Consider the following 23,991-nt stretch of genomic DNA (forward strand, 5'->3'; position numbering starts at 1 on the left):
GTGAAGACATTGTCTTTTCAGAGCGTTACAATAGGCTATAGATTATTGGTTTATCTGTCTATATGATCTCTTAGTGTCTGGACCAGGTCTTGAACTCAATCTCCCACAATCCTCGCTGAAAAGCAGGAAGGTGACGTATTTGCGCTACGTGTCAGGAAGTTCTGTAGTCAAACATGGCGGCGCAGCAGAGTGATGTTGATGAGCTCTTCGATGTGAAAAATGCCTATTATATTGGCAGTTATCAACAATGTATTAACGAGGCTCAGAAGGTGAAGGTGAGTATCTAACAAGGCATCAGTTAAATGATTTAAAATAAACTGTTTCCTCCATTTTACCCGTTCAGCGTAACTGTAGTGAATGGCGTTTACGAGCATCAATGCTAAACATGTTAGCGAACATTTCTCTATGAAATACTAAACTTCTTCTCTTTTTCTATGAAGCCGTCAGCCCCAGAGAAGGAGGTTGAGAGGGACATGTTTTTGTACAGAGCATACATCGCCCAGGTAAACCTTTGTTACGTGGCATTTTCCTTAAAAGAAATGTTATGTGTTACACTGAGCTCTTGTCATTAGCTGATAGCCACTTCATATTCATTGCTGTCACAGCTGTTTGGCAGTTTAAAACCCCGATCATCCTCACATGTGTTTTGTGCTGTTGCAGAGGAAGTATGCTGTTGTCCTGGATGACATCAAGGGCAACTCTCCACCAGAGCTGCAGGCTGTCAAGATGTTTGCTGAATATCTGTCCAGTGAAAGCAAAAGGTAAGAGCTTGTATTTGACTAGCAGAGGTATCAAATTAGACTGAGCACCAAGTATAACAGTCAGATGTACAGTCACACATGAATGCACAGTTTCTTAAGCGCCTTCATAAAAGAGACTTTTGGTGTAAGGGTCTTTAGTATCTACTGGAATCTACAATACTGATGAAAACCGTGTCTTTGATGATTTGACACATCACTGCAGTAGTTTTTCCTTCCCAGATTTTGCTGCTGTTAGCATACTGCCCACCTTGGTAGAATAATACAGCCAGCTCTGAATGCTGGTAGTGGATGAGCGTAAAAAGATGCTGTTTGAGGTCATTAAAAACACTTAAGCTGTTCTGCCAGCTTTGGTTGATAACTCCCTCAGTTTACAAAAGGTGTTGGTTTGTCTTTAAATGTCAAACTATCTCCACGTCACAGATTTTTTATTTTTTGGTGAAGGGAAGGCAGCTTGTTGCAAGCGTATGTGGGTTACTGCTATATACTTTAGTGTGTTAAACAAATAATATAATATACTTTATCTTCTAAATAATCAAGGCCTTACAAGTCTAAATGCAGTGCTGAGTGGAGTCTTCATTGTCTGATCAATCTCCCCACTGCTGTTTGTTTTCTCGCAGGGATGCCATTGTTGCTGATCTAGACAAGAAGATGGCCAAGAGCGTGGATGCTGCCAACACCACCTTCCTCCTCATGGCTGCCTCCATTTACTACCATGAGACGAACACTGATGCTGCTCTCAGAACTCTGCACCAAGGAGAAAGCCTGGAGTGGTAAGAAAGGATCAAGGTTTTACTTTTTAAAACAGTCTTAGACAGATTTTGTTCATGTACCAAAGTGATTCACAGTAAATGTGTCAACAAAGAAAAGAAAATATATTACTTTATGCAGACTACTTTAACTGTTGGTACAGTAAAGACAATGGTATTTGTTTCATCCTTGTTCTTTGCATTGGAGTGTCATCAACCATCCAAGTAATGTGTAGATGAATACAAGAATTACTAAGAAAAAATCAAGTTAGACAGTATCGTCATCTCAACTAGATTGATGCATTCTGACAAAACAGGTTGACATATCCAGAAGGTCTTATATGGAAATATCACATTACACACGGCTCCCGCTTCGCAGGTTAATCATGACATCATGGCAAATCATGTTTGCATGATAATTGAAAGAGTTTGGATGTTTCTCAAAAAGATAACTTGCTTTTTGACTCAATGTTCTGTCAAATCTACCCAAAAACGAACAAGGCTGATGTATTAATGTATATGAAAGATAGATTAACTAAATTGCATCCTGAAGTTATTATACTCTAAAATGTTTTGTTTGGCAGTTTGTTACGTGTAACAGAAACATAAAAAAAAAAAAAAAAAAAAACACACAGTAGATGGTTGTTTTGCACCTGAGGCTTCCACAACTTGTTTTGTAAATTAAAGTTTAGCTCCATGAGACTCTCTGATGGGTCACTGGGTTTATAAAATTGCTTTAATTTTAAATACAACAGCCTGAAGCTGACCAAACTGACCTGAACCTTTGATTATTTTCCAGCATGGCCATGACCATTCAGGTGTTGCTGAGTCTGGATCGTGTTGACCTGGCAAGGTATGGCAAAACACACAAACTGTGGATGATTTGCATTCAATTCTCAGGTTAGATTTGTTGTTTGAACGCTCATGGAAAACATCTAGGTGCTTTTTTAATGTGCTGAGAGAAAAAAATGAGACTTTGCATACAGAAAAATATTGTTCCTGTGTTCCTCTTGTAACGATGACATTACATCTTCTCATTAACAGGAAAGAGCTGAAGAAGATGCAGGAGCAGGATGAGGATGCTACTCTCACCCAGCTGGCCACAGCCTGGGTTAATATTGCTGTGGTGAGGAGGAGACCAGCATTTTGTTACATTTATTTAACATTATCAAGATACACATATTCGATTTATAAGTAAATGCTCCATCATGAATAATTTGTAAACCCTCTGTGCATAATGGAGAGAAGGGCATGTGTCTGCATATATGGGGGTATATGGGGTAGTATGTAGTAGTGCAGTGTTGAATTAACATAACCAAAGTATGGCAGCTCTCAGAAGAACTCTATTCCCTTTAAATTGCTCATACTGCACACTGTAGTTCCACCAGCTCACGAGAAGCACTGGGTACCTCTGACACCGTTTTATAAGAGTATTTTCGCCCACATTTCATTGCATCCTGCTTGTTGTTCCAGGGCGGAGAGAAGCTGCAGGATGCCTACTACATTTTCCAGGAGATGTCGGACAAGTACTCATCGACACTGCTGCTCCTCAACGGGCAGGCGGCCTGTTACATGGCTCAGAACAAGTGGGAGGAGGCTGAGGGAGTGCTACAGGAGGCACTCGACAAGGTTAGATGGCAACAGTTTGTTCTGTTTTTGTCCCTCTTGTTTTGTCTCTTCATCACACATGAACTGACATATTCAGCACACTTTGGTGTACACACATGCACAGTTTATTCAGCTAAAGCTCTCAGTGGCTTGTTGCTGAAACTGGTATCAGAGTCATATATCCCTCATATTTAAATCCTTAATGAATGCTTGTTAAACAGGAGTTGTGCTGGAGGTGCTAATGCATATTATGTAGCAACTATGTAATATGCATAGAGGGTTAAATCTAGTTAAAGGATGCATTCAGAATTATTTTAGAAGTGATGCTGCAGCACATTTTAAACAAGCTAATGTGAACTTCTGAACTCAGTTTGATGTCACAACTTGAAAATAAAACACAGATAAGAAGAAAGAACACACTTTTTTGGTGAATCAGATTTGTGTAATGCTAAATATGGTCTTTTAGACATGGTTTATCAGCAGAGCCTTCAGGACTAGCAGTGTGGTTGGCCAGTCAGTGTAGCAGAATAAATTAAGTATGCTATTGTTAAGTTAAGGTTCTTTAAAAAAGCCTGTTTCATGTAAGGAATGCGTAACGCACCGAACACCGAAGAAATGTTACCGAACCCAAATCCATGTGTTATATAGACACACAGCAGCATATCAATTAGTCCCTAAACATTTTTAAAGGAATACTTCACCCCCAAAATGATCATTTGTGTATCAATTACTCACCCATGTTACGTTGAACTTGTAAAGGAATCTTTGTCTTTCCTACATGCCTCCGAAGTGACCGAAAAATCCAAATATTGAGAACATTCTTTATGAACTGAAGTCTTAGGGACTGTGTTTAACAACAGCAAACTATATCAAAACATCCATTTACAAACTCTCACATAACTGCCGCAGTATAATCCAAGACTCATTTATCCAGTCGTATGCTCTGCACTTCCCAAACACATTCATTTACCTTGCTGTTGGATGACAGTGAACTGAACTACAAGTGAAACGTTTCTATTCTCTCTTCAAAGCCAGACTCCATTGATAAAAACAGTAATTTTACCTACTTGAACACGGGAACCGCTGGTCTACTGCTGCGTCGATCGGTAGTACGTGTTATTGTGTGACTTTCGTGAACCACACTAACCCTTTAAAACACCAAAGTCGCACAATAACACATACAAACTACTGCTGGAGGCAGTGGTATACCAGCAGCCTCTGTGTCAAGGGAGGTAAAATTACTGTCTCTGGCAATGGAGTCTGGCTTTAAAGAGAGCACAGATAAGTTCATTTGAAGTTCATTTCCCCATTGTCTGACAGCAAGGTAATATAATGTGTTCAGGAAGTACTGAGCATACAACTGGATAAATGAGACTTGGATTATACTGAAAGAGCTGTTTGAGCTTTTGTCAATGGATGTTTTGATAAGGTTTTGCTGTTGTTAAACGCAGCAGCCTATGACCTCAATTCATAAATTGAGGTTATCTACAAATTCAACATAACACAGGTTGAGTAATTGATACACAAATGGTTATTTGGGGGACAAAGTATTACTTAAATTTAGTAACAGACCTAAGCTTTAATGTCACAGCCTCAGAAACAAGGCCAAACGTTTCCTGTTCTGTGGATGCTTCCGTCAACATCAGGTCAAATTTGAACATTTTGAACTGCTTACATCTTAACAGCAGATGGCGCCATCAAACTCTCTTGTAGTCTACAGTTATCTGTCGTGAGATAAGGTTTGACCTCTGCCTACTGCTTATCTACAGAATGCAATAAAATAACCACTTTACATCACTACTTTTTTTAAGTTTGTCTTTTTTCATCTTTTATACTTATAATATTATATAATTAATAAATATTAAATATGCACTGCTCCATCTCACCTTTGAGAATATGAGAGCTCTCAGTTGAAATGCACTTTGAATAGATGTGATAAGTGCTTGACATTTGGGGTCTGTTTTTGATTTTAACATTGTACAAGCTCAGTTACGTTGACTGTTAAAACCTGAGATGGCTCTCTGTAAGGACTTAAAACTAAATCCCCTGCTTAGGTTGACTGAAATGAAGCTTTTCACAAATGTCTAGCTTCTCTGAGCTTCCTTTTTCCATTTTCTCTTCTCGTTTTACCAGTTAAATAATAACAAAGTGACGGTTATCCATTGATGTTTGATGGTCACTTAATAGACACAACATGCAGGAAGACTATTACTTGATTTAACAAGTTTACATGTTCATATGTTCCAAAACCAGACAAATGTTTTTAATGGTGGAGTTGAATAAATAATAGGAAAAGACACATAAGTTAAAGTATTTTACACAAACACATGTACACATTTGGAGCAACACTCATAATTCTATTCATGGTGGATGTTACCATTGGGCTAAAACACTGCACAACAGCTGCCTGCACCACCTTGTTATGTGTTGTACTTGTGAAAGAGAAAGTTAAAACTGTATCATTAAGTTATTCATCCCAGTAAGTGATATGAAAATCAGCAAAAACAGCGTTCTTTCTCTTTCAGTCAACGTTTGTGATTCTATCGTTGTCCACTTTGCTCTGTGAGGAATGAGTCTCTCACTTTCTGTCCATCTGTCTTTCTCTCTTCCCCCTTTTAGGACAGCAGCCACCCTGAGACGTTGATCAACCTCATAGTGCTGACTCAGCACCTGGGCAAAGCTCCCGAGGTGAGACTTTGGACTCAAAGCTGTTAACGAGAGCAACGCTTTAACTGCCGTCACTTTAGCCGTTTCCTTTAGACAAACTCATCCTCAGTCAGAGAGGACTTGAAAAATCTTTGTCCAATAACACTCCGTGCTCGGAGAGCAAAAGGCCATTCTCAGCAATTTAATGTGTTTGCTTTGATTAAACCAGGCAAAAGCATTCAACCAATCTATTTCTTGATTGCGTCTGTCCTGTATCATGGAAAGTGTCATCTAAGCATTTCCACTGGTTTAGTGCTGTGTGAGTTTTACACCCTGAACTCAGAGTTCATGAGATAAAGACTCAATTATCTCTCTTACGTTTGATGGTCTTGATAATAATGGCAATAGAATGCTGACCATTGACTCAACGCCGTCATTAAAGAGATTCGAACTGTGATAACCACTGATTAGCACATCCCACTCAAGGTTAAATGGAATTATGAGGACCATTAGGTACGGTAATACAGAGTAACTTTTGAACTTTTCTTTTTGGCTAAATATAAGCCAACCAATGTTGAATGTGTCAGTCTTTGTCCTATATGCCTTCCTGACTAGGACAGATCTTCAAATATTAATTGTCTAAGGCCCTTTCTACATGTATACAGATATTTTTGAAAGTCCTCCATTTTAAAAAACAATTCTCTATAAGACCTTTGTTTCACAAAATATCTTTGTCCACACTATGATGCATAAACGACCACAAACGCTTGCCAGCATTAGCTGTCTTTATTAGTCTCCTCTTGTTACAAAGGTAGTGAAGAGTACAGAATGTTACCTTTTTCAAAACACCTACTGGACATCTTGTCACTGTTGATGCCTGTTCAATGTAAGAATGAAGGAGCTCCACTCCTCAACGGCAACAATCCCAGTTTGTGAACTGTCCCTACACCTGCTGGTCTTATCGCTTCTGATCCAAAACCATTGTTTCCAGCGGACCATAGACCGCAGATGCTGAGGTGGATCAAAAGAATTGGGTGCAGCAGATGCCTCTGGTCGTCCATGACATGGTGCAGCAATATAGAGTTTAGGTGTAAAGTAGTCTGTAGACCAAGCTGTGCTAACAAAATGTCAGCAAACCGGTAATCCGCCATTGTTTTTGTTTCTAGTGTATGCTCATTACACAAAGCAACAATGGACATGTGCAGATTGAGGAGATTACGTCATCATTTCCCAAATGCTCCATTTTACACATCCACACAGATAAACAGTAGTCAGAGTTTTGAAGAATTGGCATCTTAGAAACGCAAAAAAATCTTCATTTTAGTGACCTAAAACTCAGTTTGAGTGTGGACAAGAGGCCAAAACGTAGAGGAAAATATCTGTGTAATACTGGCCTTTACTCAGCTGAATAGCGTCTGTTTTCTGCCTTGTCTCACTCTCATTACTCAAATCAGGTCTTAAAATCTCACAAGTGCAAACCTATTTGAGCCCTTTCAAACACAACAGTACAAAGATCAACAATATTACAATATCTAAGTACCGTCTGACCTGCCTTTTTTCCTCTGTAATATTAAATATTCATGACTATATAGTGGCCTGACAGCTTACACAAACAAACCCACAACTGTCAGCGGAGTCAGAGTGAAACGTCACCTTTTTCCAAGTGAGCCTCACCCACTTCAAACTAGTGTGTGGACAACACAAATGCAGCCATCTCCGCCAAGTTGTAAAGTTTTGGCAGAAATTGTTTTCAGGCCCTGATAACAGGTTTTGTCATTGACAAACCTCAGTAAAATTCACCTTGTTTCACAATTTTAAAGTCCCCAACTTTAGAAAGAACAGGTTTTTGGGGCCTCTAAACATTTGCTCAAGAGGCTTTTCTTGGCTGTCTTTACTATCGTCACTTCCTAATGTTTGCATCATCTGTCTTCCCTCAGGTAACCAATCGGTACCTCTCTCAGCTCAAAGATGCACACCGAGCCCACCCATTCCTCAAAGACTACTTCGCCAAGGTAACTTGATTGTATATGTTAATTAATGCTTTCTATTCTAAAGGGATCCCTCTGACCTATGGCCAGGGCTATTTAAGTTCACATGATCCAATCACAGTTGTTGATGAGCCTTAGTAACCTTTACTCTGTTATAAATTAATCACCTGCCTGGGTTGTTTTGATTGTTGGGTAGTAGGTGTCCTTGTAGAAAAGTCACAAGAGCATTAAACTCTGAATCTATAACCTTTGGCACAGATGAGCGCAGATGTACATAAACATTATGTACGCAAACCATGTGATGCACAGCTGGTTCAGATGTTGTTCCTGGTGTTTAACTGTTTCCTCTGCTTTTTGTCCCCGCAGGAGAATGAGATTGACAGACTAGCGATGCAGTACGCTCCCACCGCCACAGCATAAGACGTCTTCTTTTGCTGAGACACCAACAGTTTTCCTCTTTCTAACTTGCATACATGTATTTGTTTTGATATGTCAGAAAAAAATGTCACATTAAAACATCGGCTGTATTGTTTAAACCGGACCAGAAGTCACCATGTCCCCTGGGTGCACATGAAACATGCCCATCCTTTATTAATTTGAGTTTCTCCAATAGAAATCAACAGTTTTAATGTAAGCATTCCTGTGCAATGATAATAAATGTTTAATACCTGTGTTGCAGTGTGGTTTTGTGTGAACAGTGAAAGTGTGTGAGAAGTGTTTCCTGGTGCTCTCTGTCACACTTAATATGATGTCAGTGTCTTGTGTGCAGCCTTGTCTGAAGCATTTGTCTGCACTGTCTCTTTAAGTCATCCTTTTTAATCCACAAGCAGAGGGTTCAAAATGAAGACAGCGGCCCCTAATTACGTCACGCCCCCTTGGCTTTTTTCCCCCCCTCTTCTCCTTATTTTAGCATAAACGTACGCTGGCCTCTTTACAACGTACCAGTTGATTCCCATTGAAAGCGAAGCGCGGCTTGTCCAAAAAAAAAGAAAAAAAAAAAAGACGAAGCCCAGGACACGTTGACCAGCCCGGAGCGGCAGCAGCAGCAGCGGCAGAAGCGGCAGCGGCGGAGAAGAAGAAGAAGAGACGGCAACCTCTCTTCATATAGGATAATATTCTTTTTATTCAACCTTTTATCTTCGCTGGAATAACTTACCTTCGTGTGCCGGTGTGTCGGGAGTCAGCTGCTCTAACTCATGAAGCGGTACAGAGACGTTACATAAGGCGAATAACGGACCGAGATGAGACGTTACAGCGCAGCGGCACAGTAATCGCATGTGCTGCCTGCCTGGGCTTGGCGCTTGAAAGCAAGGGCGACACAAACGTCGGACCTCTCACGCTGAATTCATCCATGTATGTGAGCTCCATCACGTTTTGGGGTTAATTTATTCAAGTAGCTAGCTTAGCTCGGAAGCCGCAGCCAATGCTGGTCCATTCACTATTGTGTGCGTTTGATTTAACTTAGCTAGGCGGCTAACCTAAACCAGGACGCGCTGCTGCTGCTGCTGCTGCTGCCGCTGATGAGCCCGTGTGCGTAGCGGAATGATGATCAGAAGAAACCTCCAGCAGACAGGCGCTTATGGCTCACATTAATTGTCAAAACCATATGTGATAATTGGTTTGTGTGATTGTTAGATAGAGCCTCACAGCCGGCGTGGTTGTTGAAACCCGGTGGGCCCTGCTATCATTCATAAAACTGTCCTGGACGCGAAGAATGGGCCCGTGTCTTAATTTGGAAAACAAAGAATTAGGCTACTGAAGAGGGTAAGCTGGTTAGATAAGCTTGTTTTATCGTTTTTAGGTGAGCTAGCAAGCTGGTTCACGGATTAGACACACAGTCTGGACTGTACCGCTCCCTGCGCTCCCTCTGCCCCTCAATTGGAGTATTTTTTTCATCCTCCGGTTTCCACGTTTTTGTTCTCCCTGCTCCGCACCACGATGAGCAGCCACACAGGGGACAACGGGCCGGTGGAAGTGGAGCCCATGCCGGGATACTTGGACCTCATCACCAGAGCCACCACCGTCATGCTGGGCGCATGGAGAGACTGTACTTCTTGCGGTCTGGAGCTCTCCAAACGGACTCTCCTGGATAACGCGTATATTACCTGGACCGAAATCGCCCTGTTTTTCTTTTGCGCCTTTTTGTGGACGCAAGTCAGGCGGGGACTGACAGACAGTCTGTTTCAGGTGGGTGCCACACAATCCCAATGCACACTGATCACCCTCGAGCTCCCCAAGGGTAATTTGCTTACACCATTAATTAATGGACTTAGTAGCTTATTCCTCTAATTAGAGCCCCAGAAGTGTGGCCTCTGTGTGTGCCATCTCTGAGGAGTTGTGACTGGAGACACATGACTGAATGTGAGGCAGCAGGTGAGACATAGTATAACACATGTTAACAAATATTAGATCCAGCTGTAGGTTTAAGATAAAGGGGCAAGGGACAGAGTGTGTGCTTGTTAGACAGTAAACACCCTTATCTATACTTGTGCTTGCAAACGTTTGAGCTGAACAGGTGTAACAAATAGGTATGTAATCCAGAAGTTCTTTGAGGTCAATTCCCACACACACATAGATATATATACAGGTATAGGCATTTCATGTTAGTTACAAATGATGAATAATGACCTCAGCCAGAGAGTGGTATTTTCAGTCAGATATCTTGGTGACAGGGGATGAAACAAACACTACAAAACAGCATCTATTTTTGGTCTGTGCTCACTGAATTTAATCCAAACACACTTTTCCATTTTATCCATTTGTAGCAGTCAATAAAACCTTGAAGCTCTTAGATTTGTATTAGTGCTTTTAGGTACTTTTTGGAACATGGCAGCAAGGTCATTAATAGTAATTATGTCAAACTGCAAGTGATGCAGACTTCCTAGCATCCACTTCCCTCCCCCTTCTGTCTCTTTCTCTCTCTCTTTCACACACACACATACACACACACACACACATACAAAGTACACTGAAATTAGGGGTATAGTATATGCGATTTATTTTATATCACAATATCAGAATCAGGAATGCCTGTTTTTGGGTGTTCACATTGATGCAAAAATTATATAAAAATCAAATTGTCAGTCGTGCTCATTGATTTGCAGCCTTTCCCACAACGGCCTCATACACCTAGAGATGCCACATAAAGAGATGGCTTCCCTCGGTTTAAATGGTGTGGCAAAATTACACATTGCATCCACATTATATTAATGACTTTATTTCCAGAAATGAGACCAACAAGCAACATTAGAAATGTGTGGTATATACCTGAGGATGTGCACTTACAAACCACAGTGTCTCTAAAAGCAGCATCACCACCACCACGTTGCTTCTTACAACAGTTTGTCACTCAGACACCAGATGCTCATGCTATGCTTTGACAGATTGGCCCTATGCCTGGGTCTTCCCTACACCCGTCCCAAGTCCCGAGCACCTCCGCCCTGTTGGTGATCCCAGGGAGGAGCCCTTCTCCACAGATAGCCAGGATGTGGCTCGTTACTCTGCCATGAGTGTGGGTGGGGGTGGAGAGCCTGCACATGGTAGATGCTACAGTGGTATACTGTAGCTCAGGGCCCCATGTGTGAAGCCAGATGTGGCTCGAGAATGCAAAGAATGAGGCCTGTTTTCCACTTTACATTATGTATGTGTGTCTCACAGTGTGTATGCATGTGACTCATGACCCCTATGGAACAATATGGGCTGTACCCCATATAAGGGCTGTGAAGGATGAGGTGAGATTTTTTATATCAGGCGAATTAAGAATCAGCCAGCGTTCCCTTGTTATTTAGTGCATGTATAATACCACCTTTACAGTGCTTACATTAGGGATGAAGAGGATGGGTTCAGTGTTAGGTCAGCCATGTTGAGCTAATGCAATACGAATATTGCTGCTATACATCACAAAAGCTGAGGTGGGTTGTCAGGAGAGTGCAACTTTATTTGAGCACAGCTAATTGCATTGACTTGACCCATGCAGGATGTTTTCTCACTTGTTAAGCTGGCAGTTGAGCAAACCGCAATGCATTTAAAACCTCTACAGTGATGATTGAATTGCGGTTTTCACAGTGTTGAAGTACACATCAGCTACGGGCTGGTAATGTATTGTGTGTAATGCATGAAAAGTAATGTGTGCACAACATGAGCAGGATAAATGACAGACAGTCGTGAGTACACATAATTAGGTTCAGAGCTGAGGCCACGTTATGGACATTAAATGTTAGACATCAGTGGACAAAGCACCGTGTCATCTCGTCTTGTCGCGACCTTTTGTGGACTGTGATGATTTGATCTGACGTGTGAAGAATGAGTGTTAGTTCCTCTGACATGCTTTGAAAGCACCATTTATGCACTTCAAAGAAATTATACAGACATCAATACAACTGTCGAGGATAGAGATGGACATTTGTCTTTCAAAATAAGCTTCAGTTGACATGCTTTTGTTCACAGGACCTATTTCTTGTAGAGCAATTAGGCAATTAATCGATTAGTCCAAAGATTGTTTCAGTCATTTTTCAAGCTGACACGCTAAATATTTGATAACACCAGATTCTCAAATGTGAGAATTTGCATCTTTTCTTCGTCTTTACAGCAAAGCGCTCGGATAAAACAGCCATTTTTAATGTTTTCTGATGTTTTATTGACCGAAAGATAAATCCAAACCATTAGCACATTCATCCATAATGAAAATAAGTGTTTGTTGCAGCCCTTATTTCATGTCTCACATCGAGCTCTATTTGCAGAGGTTGCTGTTGAATTTCAGAGCACATCTGCCACTGATGGATGAAAATAATTAGTTTCCTGTTTTGTTACTTACAGTACTCCCAGTCATGGTTGAAGAATGAAGGTTGACCCACTTAAAAATCTTCACTTACTCTCTCTCTTCTGCATTTTCCACCGTACAGTCGGATCCCAATTATGAAGGCAGCGCAGTGACACTTGATTTTGTATGCTTATCTTGCTGCACTCAGTCAGTGGTACCAAATGACAGCAGCCAAACCTTGTTATAATGTGTAAGCCGTACACGTGTGAGACTAATGTCACCCACTCACTGTCAGAAACGGTATAATATTTTAGATATATTCAATCAAGGATTCAGTGTCCTCAAGCACACTGCTAGACACAAGAGTGCAGATAGATGCCTGCTTTTATGGTGACCTAACTTGGTTCATGAACAAGGCTAGCAAATAAGGTCAAGATGGATCAACTCCTAGCCTACACTGGAGTCTTTTTTTTATGTGTCAACCTTTCTGTGTTTATGGTAACCAAACTAGGTTCCACATGGTACCATCACTTCACATGTCAGTGAGCATGCTGTGGTGAGGTAAGAGGAGTGTGTTGGGGGTGGGGATGGCCTCTGTGCACAGCATTGTGTGGTTTTAGTGAGTGCTTTTCATCATGTTTTACTTTTGGTATGATGCTTGAGTTAGAGCGGCACCTATTCCGGTTAAATTAAACACAACTTGTTGATAAGCCACTTGAGCCCCGCTGTTACATCAAAACACCGCGGTGCGTAATAATCTCCTGACTCATCCATTGTCACTACCGACACTGGCATTTTAAAATGTGTCCTTTAAGTTAAGCTGTTGAAAGGCTCACCATTTAGCTCAGGGAAATGGATGTTGAAATGTTGAAATGCTTCACCCGGCTCTTATGATCTGTCGTCAGGAGAAAATGCACCTTGTAATCTTGTAAATGTCACGTGACGCATGTGAAAGTAGCTGTGCTCCTTCCTCATTGTGTTTATAACTTCACTCTGCACACGTTTGCAGAAGCGTGGTTCATGTTTGCTTGATTCAAATAGGTGATGTGGTTTATGAGTTGTGCATTGCATTTATAATATGCACGTGTGTGTTGGTTTAATGAGGATAGCAAAGAGAGGAGAAAGTTTTAAAGGAGCATACAAAGTGATGATGCTGGGTTGAAGAAGAGGTTATTAGAGGTGATAAATAAACAGAAGGAAGAGACAGAGGAAGGAAAGAATGGAGAGGAGAAGTGGGTTATGCAGCTAGGGCCTGGTCTGCTGACTCAGCATGCAGCAGCCAATCATTAACACAATTTCACTCACACCCACACACATGGATATGCTGGTAAATAGGATATAAGCTGTCTCATACACGCACATGCAACATCCACACATGCCACATAACTTTTATATCCAGCGGCATCAGAGCATGTGTTTTGAGTGAGACAACACAGTCGCTGCTCACTCAGTGCAGACAAACAAGGCAGACAGTGGTCAAACTGTCCAAGCTGCAGCAGTTTATAACTACTCACATAAATGCCTCCCATAGCTCCTCACACACACACACACACACACACACACACACACACGCACACACTAAAGCAGTCACTCAAAGAGGAGAGCAGCAGTGTGTGCTTGCCAGCTCCAGTCTTGTTGCAGAGCTTATCTCCCTGCATAGAGCCGAGTAGCACCTCATCCCCTGCTGTTGTTCTAAATGTGAAAACAGCCTGAGGTTTGACAAGGTCCCCCGACCACAGATCCCAGATCACCTTCCACTGAGCCCCTGCTCATTGTTGTGCATTAGAGCCGCAGAGAGGAACCTGATACTGGATTTGTGGTGAATGGGAAGTGCTATCCATTCAGCCAAAAGTGCCCACTCAGGTGAATCTGGCTTGTAATTTTGACACTGATTGCAAGCAATTGTGCAGAAGTTTGGTTATCATTAGTCACATCCTCTCCTCTCCTCTCCTCTCCTCTCCTCTCCTGAGTCAGCTATCTATCATCACATAGTGTTTAAGCAAGCAGCACTTTCGCCATCACCTGTCACGTGATCTATTGCTGTGTGTGCTCCAGTGTGTCATACATCATAAATATAGAGCCCTTATGGGTTCACAAAACTGTCAGCCACTGTTTCTCACACAGGTTGTGCTTCAGTTACTTACAATGTGTCCCTGTGATATATGGAGCTACATAAGTCTAATTATATCCATCACGTTTGTGTTGTGTATTCACAGTATTTTTGTGTATGTTTAGAGTAAAACATACCTAATTTCGGGGCCCCAGTGTGTTTCTATTCTTGTGTGTTTGCAGAAAGTTGAATGTCTGATGGCTTTGTGCTCTCATAGAGTCGGCTGCCTGCGGGATTGTTCCAACCTGTAATGCACTCAGCATCAAGCTGTCCAGTTCAAATTTCCTACTGACATATTTGGTGACTTGCTTGTCAAGTTTAGCAGCTAGTCTCCATATACCTGGCTTTCTGAAGCCTTTGGACCAAGCAGCAACCTCCGAGGGTGAAAAATGAAGCCAATGTGAAAACTGCAGTTCCTCTAATGGCCACTTGAGGCTGGCTCTAGACGAGAGTTAGTTCTCATAGACCCCCCATGTTAAAATGCACAACTTTACAGCAGAAATAATTATGTTTACAGCTTGGTACAAAAAAAGGTTTTGGTCTCTATAGCTTATTTTCCCATTTATGACAACTGTACAGGGGATGAATTTCTGTATATCTCACCTGTTTAAATGTTATTAAGGCTTGGAGTCACGCATAGTTAAGGGCACGACTGCTTTGAGTGACAGGCTGTCTGCGGATAGTGTCTTCGGCCTTTCAGTCAGTTCCACCCCTCACTCTTCCACAGCTCCATCCTCTTGTCCAAATAACATCACTTTTGGCACCAACAAACCAAGATGGCAACGGCCGAAATTAGGGATGGGGCGGATCCGATCCAGTATTGGTATTGGGTTCCGATACCAACGTAATTCACGGATCGGAAATTTCCGATCCACCTTCGGAAATTTCTGATCCACGAGCCGCGTCTGTCAGGGGTTAAAACTAACTTTTTTCACCACCGTCCCGGAAACGTCCCAAAAAACATTTTGAACCGTCCCGAATCCTCCCGAATTTTCCCAAAAATCTTTTTTACATTTTGAGTTGTTACTTACTGATAATTTAATAAAAACACAATACATTATGTTGATGAAATAATATATTTATTTCCCTTCAAACATGGGGATGAAAGAGCTGCCTGGCAGGTCTCAGGGTGTTTTCACATATAGTCTCCTTTAAGTGAACTGAACTCAGTCCTTTTAAAGTGAACCAAGAAGTGGACCAAAGCAAAAAGAACTCAGTTTTCTTCATGTTCACATTATGACTTCTCTGTATGAGGACTCAGATCACTTTCTGGTCCACTTCAGCTCTAATGGGATCTCAGTCCTATCTCTGTTCACACTTCTTCTCCCTTCTAGAGATCTCAGACCCTTTACTGCTTTGCATTGTTGGTACAGTAGTTTTTACTTGGAACAAAATGACAAGAACATATAAAATAAACCAAATAAATGCAATTAAATTACAACTAACTAACCCTAGCCCACACAAATAGGGAAAAGCAGACTAGATTTGTTTAGCTTCAAGATGACAACCAACACCGTCAGTCACAGTACAGTGGTCTACGTGACCTTCTGCCACTACTCCACCATTTGGTGACTGCTCTCACTGAGCTGTATTCCTCATGAGGAGGGCCATGCATTGAGATTTGCATGAGGCTGTTCAGAGTGTCATTGGCCAGGCGAGACCTCCAGTCCGACTTCACCCGTTTCATGCAGGAGAAACCACGCTCGCAGCAGGAGCTGCTCATGGGGAGGACAAGGCTGATCTCTGCTACCACCTGCATGTGCTGGAACTGGCCAGCTCTTCTGATGGCACCCTGGATCAGCTGCTGCCACAGCACCTGAGAGAATGGGTTGAAAAGTCTGTTCTTCTGGCATGTTTTTATACTGGGATTCTTTGTATGACCTAAGCACACTGTGCTGCAATCAACTTGTAGGAAATGTGCTATATAAGTACAATGTTGCTGTTAATGTGGAGGAAACCCTTGGAGGATCACTCACCTGGGAATCAAGATGCCTGTAGTGACAGGCAACCAGGATCTTGAGGTCAAGCCACTCTCGCCTTGCTGCATCCTCAGATTCAAAGTCCTTGCATGGCTCCAGGATGGGGCGGAAGTGCTCCATAATGACATTCAGTTCAGCGGTGCCAAATGTAGCCAGGGCGTTGGTGTCTTCTGGCCAGTTGGACAAGTCAAAGAGTGTGGAAATTGAACGCCGGTCTCGAGACTCCTGAAACGCTCTGACACAAACTCACAGAACCTGTTGGTGAGGCGAAGCTTGATGTTGTTGAAGTTGTCATCATCGGTGCTAGTCCTGTTGATCTCAACACCTTGCCAGGTGGATCCAGTCCCAACTTCAGTCAGGAACCGCTGCAGCCTTGGGCCTGGGTTTGTCTGCATTGAACATGAACAAACAGTTTTAATAATTTCATCACCAAAAACCACAAATAAATCATACAACTCTGACTTTGAGCTGTTACAGTGTAAGCAATGTAAAAACATTTATGTGTGTGTAAGGGTGAATGGGTTTTCTGCCTAAATTTAATATGCAATATGTAAAATAAGGGAACATAGTTCCTCACCTGCATAGCTACAAAAACCATGCATGTTGTCTGCAGCCCATCCGAGACCATCTAGAGTGTGAGGCCGTCTTTCTGGAACAAGAGGCTGAGGTGCTTCAGTTCTTGAAGGATATCCAGCATGAGGTGGATAAAGAGGAGTGTGCTGTACTGCTTCAGAGACTTCAGTATAAGCTTTGCCCTCCCCTTCATGGCTGCACTCGTTTCCCTGTCATTGGGATCACTGGTGTGGTTCTCAAAGTGTACAAGTAGAGGCTTGTAGTTCCTCATAAGGGCCTCCAGGGCAAACGATGTGTGTGGTAGCCAGCAGGTACCTGCAATCAGACAGCAGAGATTAGACAATCAGTTTCACTTTGGTTTTAATTCATCATTATTATCATCAACATTGTATATTTTCAGTGTTAATTATTTGTAGTGCTCATAACATCTGCCTTAGACTACGGCTGAAACCTAGCCTCCCTGGCTGAACCGGCATATTTACAGTAATGTTCATTAATGTGCACTGTCTCTTTCAATTAAAAATAAAATATAATAAACATATCTTTATTATATTAATACCTTCAGTGTTCCCTGGCCTGAGAATGGAGACCTCCATCGCCTTGCTGATCTCTTCCAGCTCCCGTGACGCCTTAGAAGAGACTGTGTAATGTTTGTGGATGACACGTAGCTTGTTCAGCTCCTTCAGCTGGGGAAGCACTTTCAAACAGTCGAGCGCAGTCAGCTCCAGCCGATGAGCGACACACCATATCGCCACTAGGGAGGGGCACAGGTGCTTTAGTCTGGCTGCGACTCCGTTGTTCAATCCCAGCATTACGGAAGCGCCATCACATCCAAAGCCCACAAGACGCAGCTTCAGGTCCTCCTCTTGAACCCCCACCTTGGTGATAAAGTTGGAATTTTAAAAAGACTTAGCATCATCACATCAGGTTATAATATGAATACAATAGAAGCATGCATTCTTTCATTCATACATTCAAAAGTAAACACAACTACCCACCACTTTCGGCCCTTTCAGAATGGCATCCAAAATGCCCTGGCTATGGGCGTGATCCAGGGTCACAATCTGGATAAGCCGGTTCACTGGTTTGCCATCCACGAGGTAGGTGCAGTAGATCATCTCCTGGTCCTTCACCGAATGGTCAACTGAGGAGTCAGACATCACAGAGAAGAACCTGGCTGCTTGCAACTCCTCCTTGAGGTCCTCAATGAAGCATGAGGCTATGACTTCAACAAAGGTGTTGCATGCCACGTTGTTGTGGTAGGTTGAGCCAAGGTCGAGGCCGTTGGTCTTGTGAAGCGTCATCAGCTTGGGGAATAGGGTGAACGGCTGCTCTTCTTTTGCGATTAAGTAGGCGATGTTGAATAGTTTGACCAACTTCTCTTGCACAGCTGCATCCATCCTGTCAAAGGCTACCCCAACCACCCCCCCCCCCCCCCCCGGATCTTCTCTTGCTTGCAAGGCTTCTGCTGCCGATTTGTGGAGCGCTGTGGCTACATGCTCCTTAATCGTCTTCAACCTGACTTTATCTCCTGTAACGCCATGGACCAGGCTGTTCCCCCTGGCCTGGGTTGGACAGCTCCGACAGATCTTACAGTACATCAGTTCCGCCTCTGCATCACAGTCAATAAAAGAGTATGTTTTTTTCCACTCAGGAAGGAACTTTCTCTTCCTTTTTGCCTCATAAGAGTTGGTAGAGCTTCCTTGTTTCTGTAGAAAATATGAAATGTTGATTTTGATTGATAAAGAACAAACAAATGCATTGTTGATGTCAAAAAGACAATAGCCTACTAAACACTAAAAGAAAATAAATACAAATCTTCCAACATCTAACATTACACTGACATATGATACACAGTTGGTATACTTGTTAGGATTTAGAACCACAAAATATGGTTTTGATATGATCTAGCAATGCTCCTCCCTCCAAAGTAGGCTATACATGGGTTTCTTGTTTACAAACATTGTTTGGTGGTGCGCAAAACCGGGGCAGAGACCGTTTGGTGTTAATGCATTCTGTGCTGAGTGAGTGGGTCTCCACTCTCGTTATAATATTTATCATTTCACACTTACATTGAGAAAAAAATTACCTATCCAGCGACTTGTACCAGCAAGTTAAAGAATCGGTATCAGGTGTTTAATAAGCTGTCAAGCCGAAATAACGATAATACACATAGATTTAGAGCTGGCTATCTCTAAAGCTAACAGACTGCCATTAAAAGCAATTGGTAATAGCCCTGCTAACGTTAACTTTGACAGTCTACCTGTTTTGTTGATGGTGGATAACTTGTGGATAATTTGCTTTTACCACCATAACCAGAAAAGTCGAGTATGATAACCAACAGTCTCGGTGTGGTGAGTATACAATTTAGGTGTGTTAATACCTTGTTTCAACAGTATAATTGTGTACGACTGCTTACGTTAGCTAGCTAGCAGACGATGCTAATCTGCTTACCAGTTACTACTAGAGTAGACAATAAGATGAAAGTGATGGAATCTCCTTACATAATAATATCAGAAGGTGCGTTAACATGTCTGAATGTGTGGGAGGTTAAAGTATCAATCGGTATCAAAGTATCTTTCTTCCCGACGTAGTTATTTAAAATCACAATTCCCACAGTTTCCTAGCTTCCTAGCTTAGTGCTAAACTGGCATCGTTAGCCACTAAAAGCTTTCTGCCCCGAGACTCGCGCGCATCGTATAGTTGCCGAGAATGGTGGTGGTGATTCTGTAGTTAACGTTACTGGCTTACCTCAGGCTCTGTGAGACAAGGTGGGTCGCCATCACTTCCATATCGTACTGGGTGGCTGGAGCCTGGCTGGGCTATGTGCTGGCGTTGGGTACACTCAGACTGCCCCTCTTTAGGCTTCAGCCAGCGCAACATCGTCGATAGTAGAGCACCACAGCACAGTGACAGCAGAGAGTAAATAAAGAATCTTTGGTGACAGTATCGTCTTTTCCACCGACCGCGAACGCGTTCGCACGTTGAAAACGTAAACAGAAAAATGAAGTCAGTGCCCACAAAATTCTCTTCGTCCCGAGGTTGACCCGAGAGAGAATATTGATCCTCCCAATGACAATTAATTACGTCCCCGGGACGACGGGACGTCGTTAGTTTTAATCCTTGGCGTCTGTGCTTTCACGTTGTCTGCTGGAATGATATGATGATTGCTACATAGTAGTGTTACACTGACTGCGGTACTAAAACACGACGGTACATATGATACCATAATGTTGGAGTGACGTAGTACTACGGTACCTCAGGTACCACTACTGTGGGTTAACATCAAAGTCCAATCGCAAGAGCGTGAGTGTCCATGCGGCGTCCAATAACGGCGCGCGCTGTCCACCTGGCACTCAATATGCCGCTGCAGTGGTTTGTATCCAGTGACATTTCAGGTATGAAATGAGCTATTGAGTATCTTTAAGCAGTGAAAGTTATTATTAATTTATTTTTACTTGTAGGTTAGATTATGCTACAGTGATTTGTTTTCCACTACAGAGCTCTACGGTGTGAGCATTTTACTGGCATTTGCGACTAAAAATAGTTTTGTGCGCGCAAAATAAATCATTCAGCACACTATGTGAGTACAGATTTCAACCAGCAGCAGAAACTAAAGGCAAATCCTGTCGGTTGTGGGTTGAACAGGGGTCACAGACACAGACGGGAATGTATTCCTGTCAAATACGGCGGAGGCTCACAGTGCTGCGCAGCGCAAGAACGGCTTACTGACGACAGAGAAGTCCGACTCCAGGTCCAATAATTTCCTCTTCTTGGCATCATGACTGCCCAAAAGTACCTGAACAGCCGAACTGTGGCGGCACACAGGTATGTGATGTGCCAGAGGAGAAACGAGCCGTTCACATTTCGCTCTCTGTGGCAGGTAACGGCCCACAAACCTCACCGCACTTTAGGGACTGTTCGTTACTTATGAAGGGACTGTCAGGGGAGGAGGGTGGCTGGTTGATTTTTATTTTATTTATTTATTTTATTATGATCCCCCCTATGTTAATCACTTATTGATGCTGTTTTTGAAGTATGAATAAGTCAATAAGTAATTTATTCCATTGAAATATCATTGATGTATTATACAAAAGTGATTTATCTTTTTATAAATGACAAAAGGCACATCTGCCTCATTTTTGCTGTCATGATACTACTCAGAGCCATGATACTTTCACTGGTATCGTACCGTGGGTCCCAATTTTGGTACCGTGACAACACTACTACATAGTAGTGTCTACTTGATTTGTATCTGTGCTGTTCAGATTAATATGACAGGTACTTTTTGTTTTTTGATAGTGTATATTGCACTAGTAGTTTAACACTGTCTTGGAATTTAATAAATATTGACAATCAATTTGAAACCCTTACAGTTGCATATTTGTTTTCAGGATGGGATTTTTCCTGTGAACAGGATTTCCTGCTTTTCTGACCTTATACTTACCTCAAGTTGCCTTTTGGGACATAAATGCATACATACGTACATGTCATACTTGCCTGTAGAGAGGAGTTTAAGCCTCATATAAAATCAACAATAATGATAATAATAATATTAAAGCAAACAGAGCTTTGGTATCGGAATAGTATCGGTATCGGCAGATATCCAAATTCAGGTATCGGGATCGGATCAGAAGTGAAAAAATGTGGATCGGTGCATCCCTAGCTGAAATGCCAAAATTGAGGCTTCAACATGGGAGTCCACGAACAGTCTCTGATTTGGACCCATTATATAAACTATGTTTTGCCAGTGATCAGTTAATATTATTTTTTAGGACTGGAGTAACATATCAGAAATTTTAAAGTTTGGCAAAATGAAGAAACCACTTAACCCAGTTTCGAAAACAACTGCTATCCTTAATTGCCCTGCTAACTAACACCACACATAGATTCTTATGTAGATCTCAATTAGTAGATTAAATAATTAGTTGAGGGAAAAAAAACAATTAAAACAACAACTAAAAAATGAGATACAAAACATTCTCTGGTGTACTCTCAAGTGAGAGGATTTTTTTCTGGTCTGTTTTTTGTAAATTGAGTATCTCCAGGTTTTAGGCTTTTGGTTGAACATTATAAAACATTTGAAGATGTCACACTGGGCTCTGTGAACTTCACCACTTTGTAATTTTATAGACTTGATTAAATCGGAACATAAGCCTAGATTTCAGGGGGATGCCCTCCTCATTGTTTAAAAAACAAGGAAATAGCAGAGGACTGATACTTTGACAAGATTACAGACATTTATACCATTGAGTGCAACAAGTGCACAAATTAGTGCATAAGAAATCACCAGAGTGCAGGAAATCGAGTGTTCACACAATTCCCAAACCTCCCATTTTATGTATTTTCAATCTACTTTCTACAGTTGTCTGTAGATGATCCTGCCAAAGTTTCAGGACAATATGACCAAGTTTGCAGAAATCTGATGAAGAGAAACTTCCGAAAAAGTCGCAAAATTCAGTATTTTTGGAACAGAAGACCATTTGAGCAAAGATGCAGGTGAATTGAGAGATTTATATGGTGAGAGAATTTTGAGTCTAAGCCCAGCCATTTTTGAGATGTGAAAACCTAAACTTGATTGTTACAGTGCTATCTTTTTTGTACCTTAGTCGTGGGTAGAATTTATAACCTACCTGCCAATTCTGGTGAGTTTTCATCTTATGTTTTTGCTGCACAAACACTTAGCGGAGAGAAATAAGAAGAGAAAGAACGAAATAAAGAAGAAGAATGAGAAGGGCTCCAGTAGAGAGGGTGCTGCTTGGACCCCTAATCAATCGTTGCATCCGTACTCTTATGTTCTCCATCAGGTTATCAGAAGAGAGTGCAGCTATCAGATGTGTATGGAACTTTTCAGTATTTAATAGAACATTTTTTAGAAGACTCATACACCATAATTTAGTAAAAGCCTTGAGCTGTTGCATAGATAGCAGGTCTGTCAGTGATTCCACTGAGGGTAGAAACAGCAGGAGTGCTTTTATGCTCTTTAACATGGTGAGTCACAACCACCATATGTACCACCAGCTACAAAACAGGATCATGAATCAGCTCTGTTTGCTGACCGTGACAGTCCGACTCTCCTCTGGCACACTGGAATGTGCTGTTAGGCCTTGACCGCTACAGAGCTGCGGTGGCCAGCCTCTCAATCTTTCCCCTCTTCCTCTTTCTTCCTGTCTCACTTACTTGCCTCCAGATAGACACAGTCGACAGACTGTCATTAGACAAGAACACACTGTCACTGTAGGCTTCACACTTGGCAGCTGCCTCTCCTCTAACAAGGCCACTCTATAACGGCGTGTGAGAGCGCAGTGGTCGCGCGGGGGAAAGTTAATTTTGACATCATCTTCACGCGCTGTTAGGCCATGTTTATGTGTGTGTGATTCATCGAGGTCCACAGGGTGTTGATAATTAATTGTGTGCTTCTCTTTACTTTGGTTATGGGTAGGGTCTCAGAAGCATTCTTGGGATGCAATTAGATCGGTTTCTCCATTCCAGTCTCTGTCTCCCACTGTCTGTGAAAGAAACTGGTACATCCGCATGGACTCACAATCAGAAAGGGTGCACTTTCCTATACTAAATGCGATCAGGACAGTTGCCTGTGGCTTTCTTCTCTGTCCTCCTCTCCCCTCTGTTCACCTCATCTCACCTTTCTTTCTTTTTTCTCTATTTTGATCTAACTTTACTCTCTCATATTCTGCCCTTACATTTCATCTTCTCTGCCTCGTTCCCACCCACTATTTAGTATAAGGGTTGCATAGCCACATAGCTACCAAGCCCAGACCTGAACATTGAGAGTGAGACTTTCATTGAAGTTCACTCCCTTA

General features: G+C 42.0%; 4 protein-coding genes across 4 annotated transcripts in view; 2 read left to right on the forward strand and 2 right to left on the reverse strand.

The window, feature by feature from the left end:
- The first annotated feature begins 126 nt into the window (after window positions 1-126).
- cope (COPI coat complex subunit epsilon) lies at window positions 127-8,421 on the forward strand. Its single transcript, XM_033621630.2, has 10 exons — window positions 127-275; window positions 441-503; window positions 661-761; window positions 1,379-1,531; window positions 2,307-2,360; window positions 2,552-2,633; window positions 2,981-3,136; window positions 5,735-5,803; window positions 7,699-7,773; window positions 8,116-8,421. The coding sequence occupies exons 1-10, from the start codon at window positions 174-176 to the stop codon at window positions 8,167-8,169; spliced, it is 909 nt and encodes a 302-aa protein (XP_033477521.1). The 5' UTR covers window positions 127-173; the 3' UTR covers window positions 8,170-8,421.
- A 202-nt stretch (window positions 8,422-8,623) lies between these two features.
- The window catches only part of cers1 (ceramide synthase 1), a 45,626-nt gene continuing 30,258 nt past the window's right edge, over window positions 8,624-23,991 (forward strand). Inside the window, exon 1 of the mRNA XM_033621629.2 lies at window positions 8,624-9,936. Coding sequence (XP_033477520.1) covers window positions 9,688-9,936 — 249 coding nt within the window. The 5' untranslated portion in view covers window positions 8,624-9,687. The remainder of the gene's footprint in view (window positions 9,937-23,991) is intronic.
- LOC144463668 (zinc finger protein 862-like) lies at window positions 15,687-18,603 on the reverse strand. The gene is made up of 3 exons (XM_078168769.1): window positions 17,175-18,603; window positions 16,595-16,986; window positions 15,687-16,434 (listed from the first exon to the last, which is right to left on the reverse strand). Exons 2-3 carry the CDS (start codon window positions 16,715-16,717, stop codon window positions 16,135-16,137), a joined length of 423 nt encoding a protein of 140 aa, XP_078024895.1. The 5' UTR covers window positions 16,718-16,986; window positions 17,175-18,603; the 3' UTR covers window positions 15,687-16,134.
- On the reverse strand, window positions 17,683-18,771 carry LOC144463667 (zinc finger protein 862-like). Its single transcript, XM_078168768.1, has 2 exons — window positions 18,169-18,771; window positions 17,683-18,048 (listed from the first exon to the last, which is right to left on the reverse strand). The coding sequence occupies exons 1-2, from the start codon at window positions 18,769-18,771 to the stop codon at window positions 17,683-17,685; spliced, it is 969 nt and encodes a 322-aa protein (XP_078024894.1).

The sequence above is a fragment of the Epinephelus lanceolatus genome, chromosome 6, assembly GCF_041903045.1.
Source record: "Epinephelus lanceolatus isolate andai-2023 chromosome 6, ASM4190304v1, whole genome shotgun sequence".
Classification (NCBI taxonomy): Eukaryota; Metazoa; Chordata; class Actinopteri; order Perciformes; family Serranidae; genus Epinephelus; species Epinephelus lanceolatus.

Bases quoted from the DNA above. Each gene is read 5' to 3' on its own strand.
- LOC144463668 (XM_078168769.1), bottom strand. From the start codon at position 16,717: ATGGAGCACTTCCGCCCCATCCTGGAGCCATGCAAGGACTTTGAATCT. The intron at 16,435-16,594 runs GTGAGTGATCCT...CCATTCTCTCAG, and splicing joins ACAGGCATCTTGATTCCCAG to GTGCTGTGGCAGCAGCTGAT.
- LOC144463667 (XM_078168768.1), bottom strand. From the start codon at position 18,771: ATGTACTGTAAGATCTGTCGGAGCTGTCCAACCCAGGCCAGGGGGAAC. The intron at 18,049-18,168 runs GTGGGTAGTTGT...TTTATCACCAAG, and splicing joins TTCTGAAAGGGCCGAAAGTG to GTGGGGGTTCAAGAGGAGGA.
- cope (XM_033621630.2), top strand. From the start codon at position 174: ATGGCGGCGCAGCAGAGTGATGTTGATGAGCTCTTCGATGTGAAAAAT. The intron at 2,361-2,551 runs GTATGGCAAAAC...TCTCATTAACAG, and splicing joins GATCGTGTTGACCTGGCAAG to GAAAGAGCTGAAGAAGATGC. The intron at 5,804-7,698 runs GTGAGACTTTGG...GTCTTCCCTCAG, and splicing joins ACCTGGGCAAAGCTCCCGAG to GTAACCAATCGGTACCTCTC.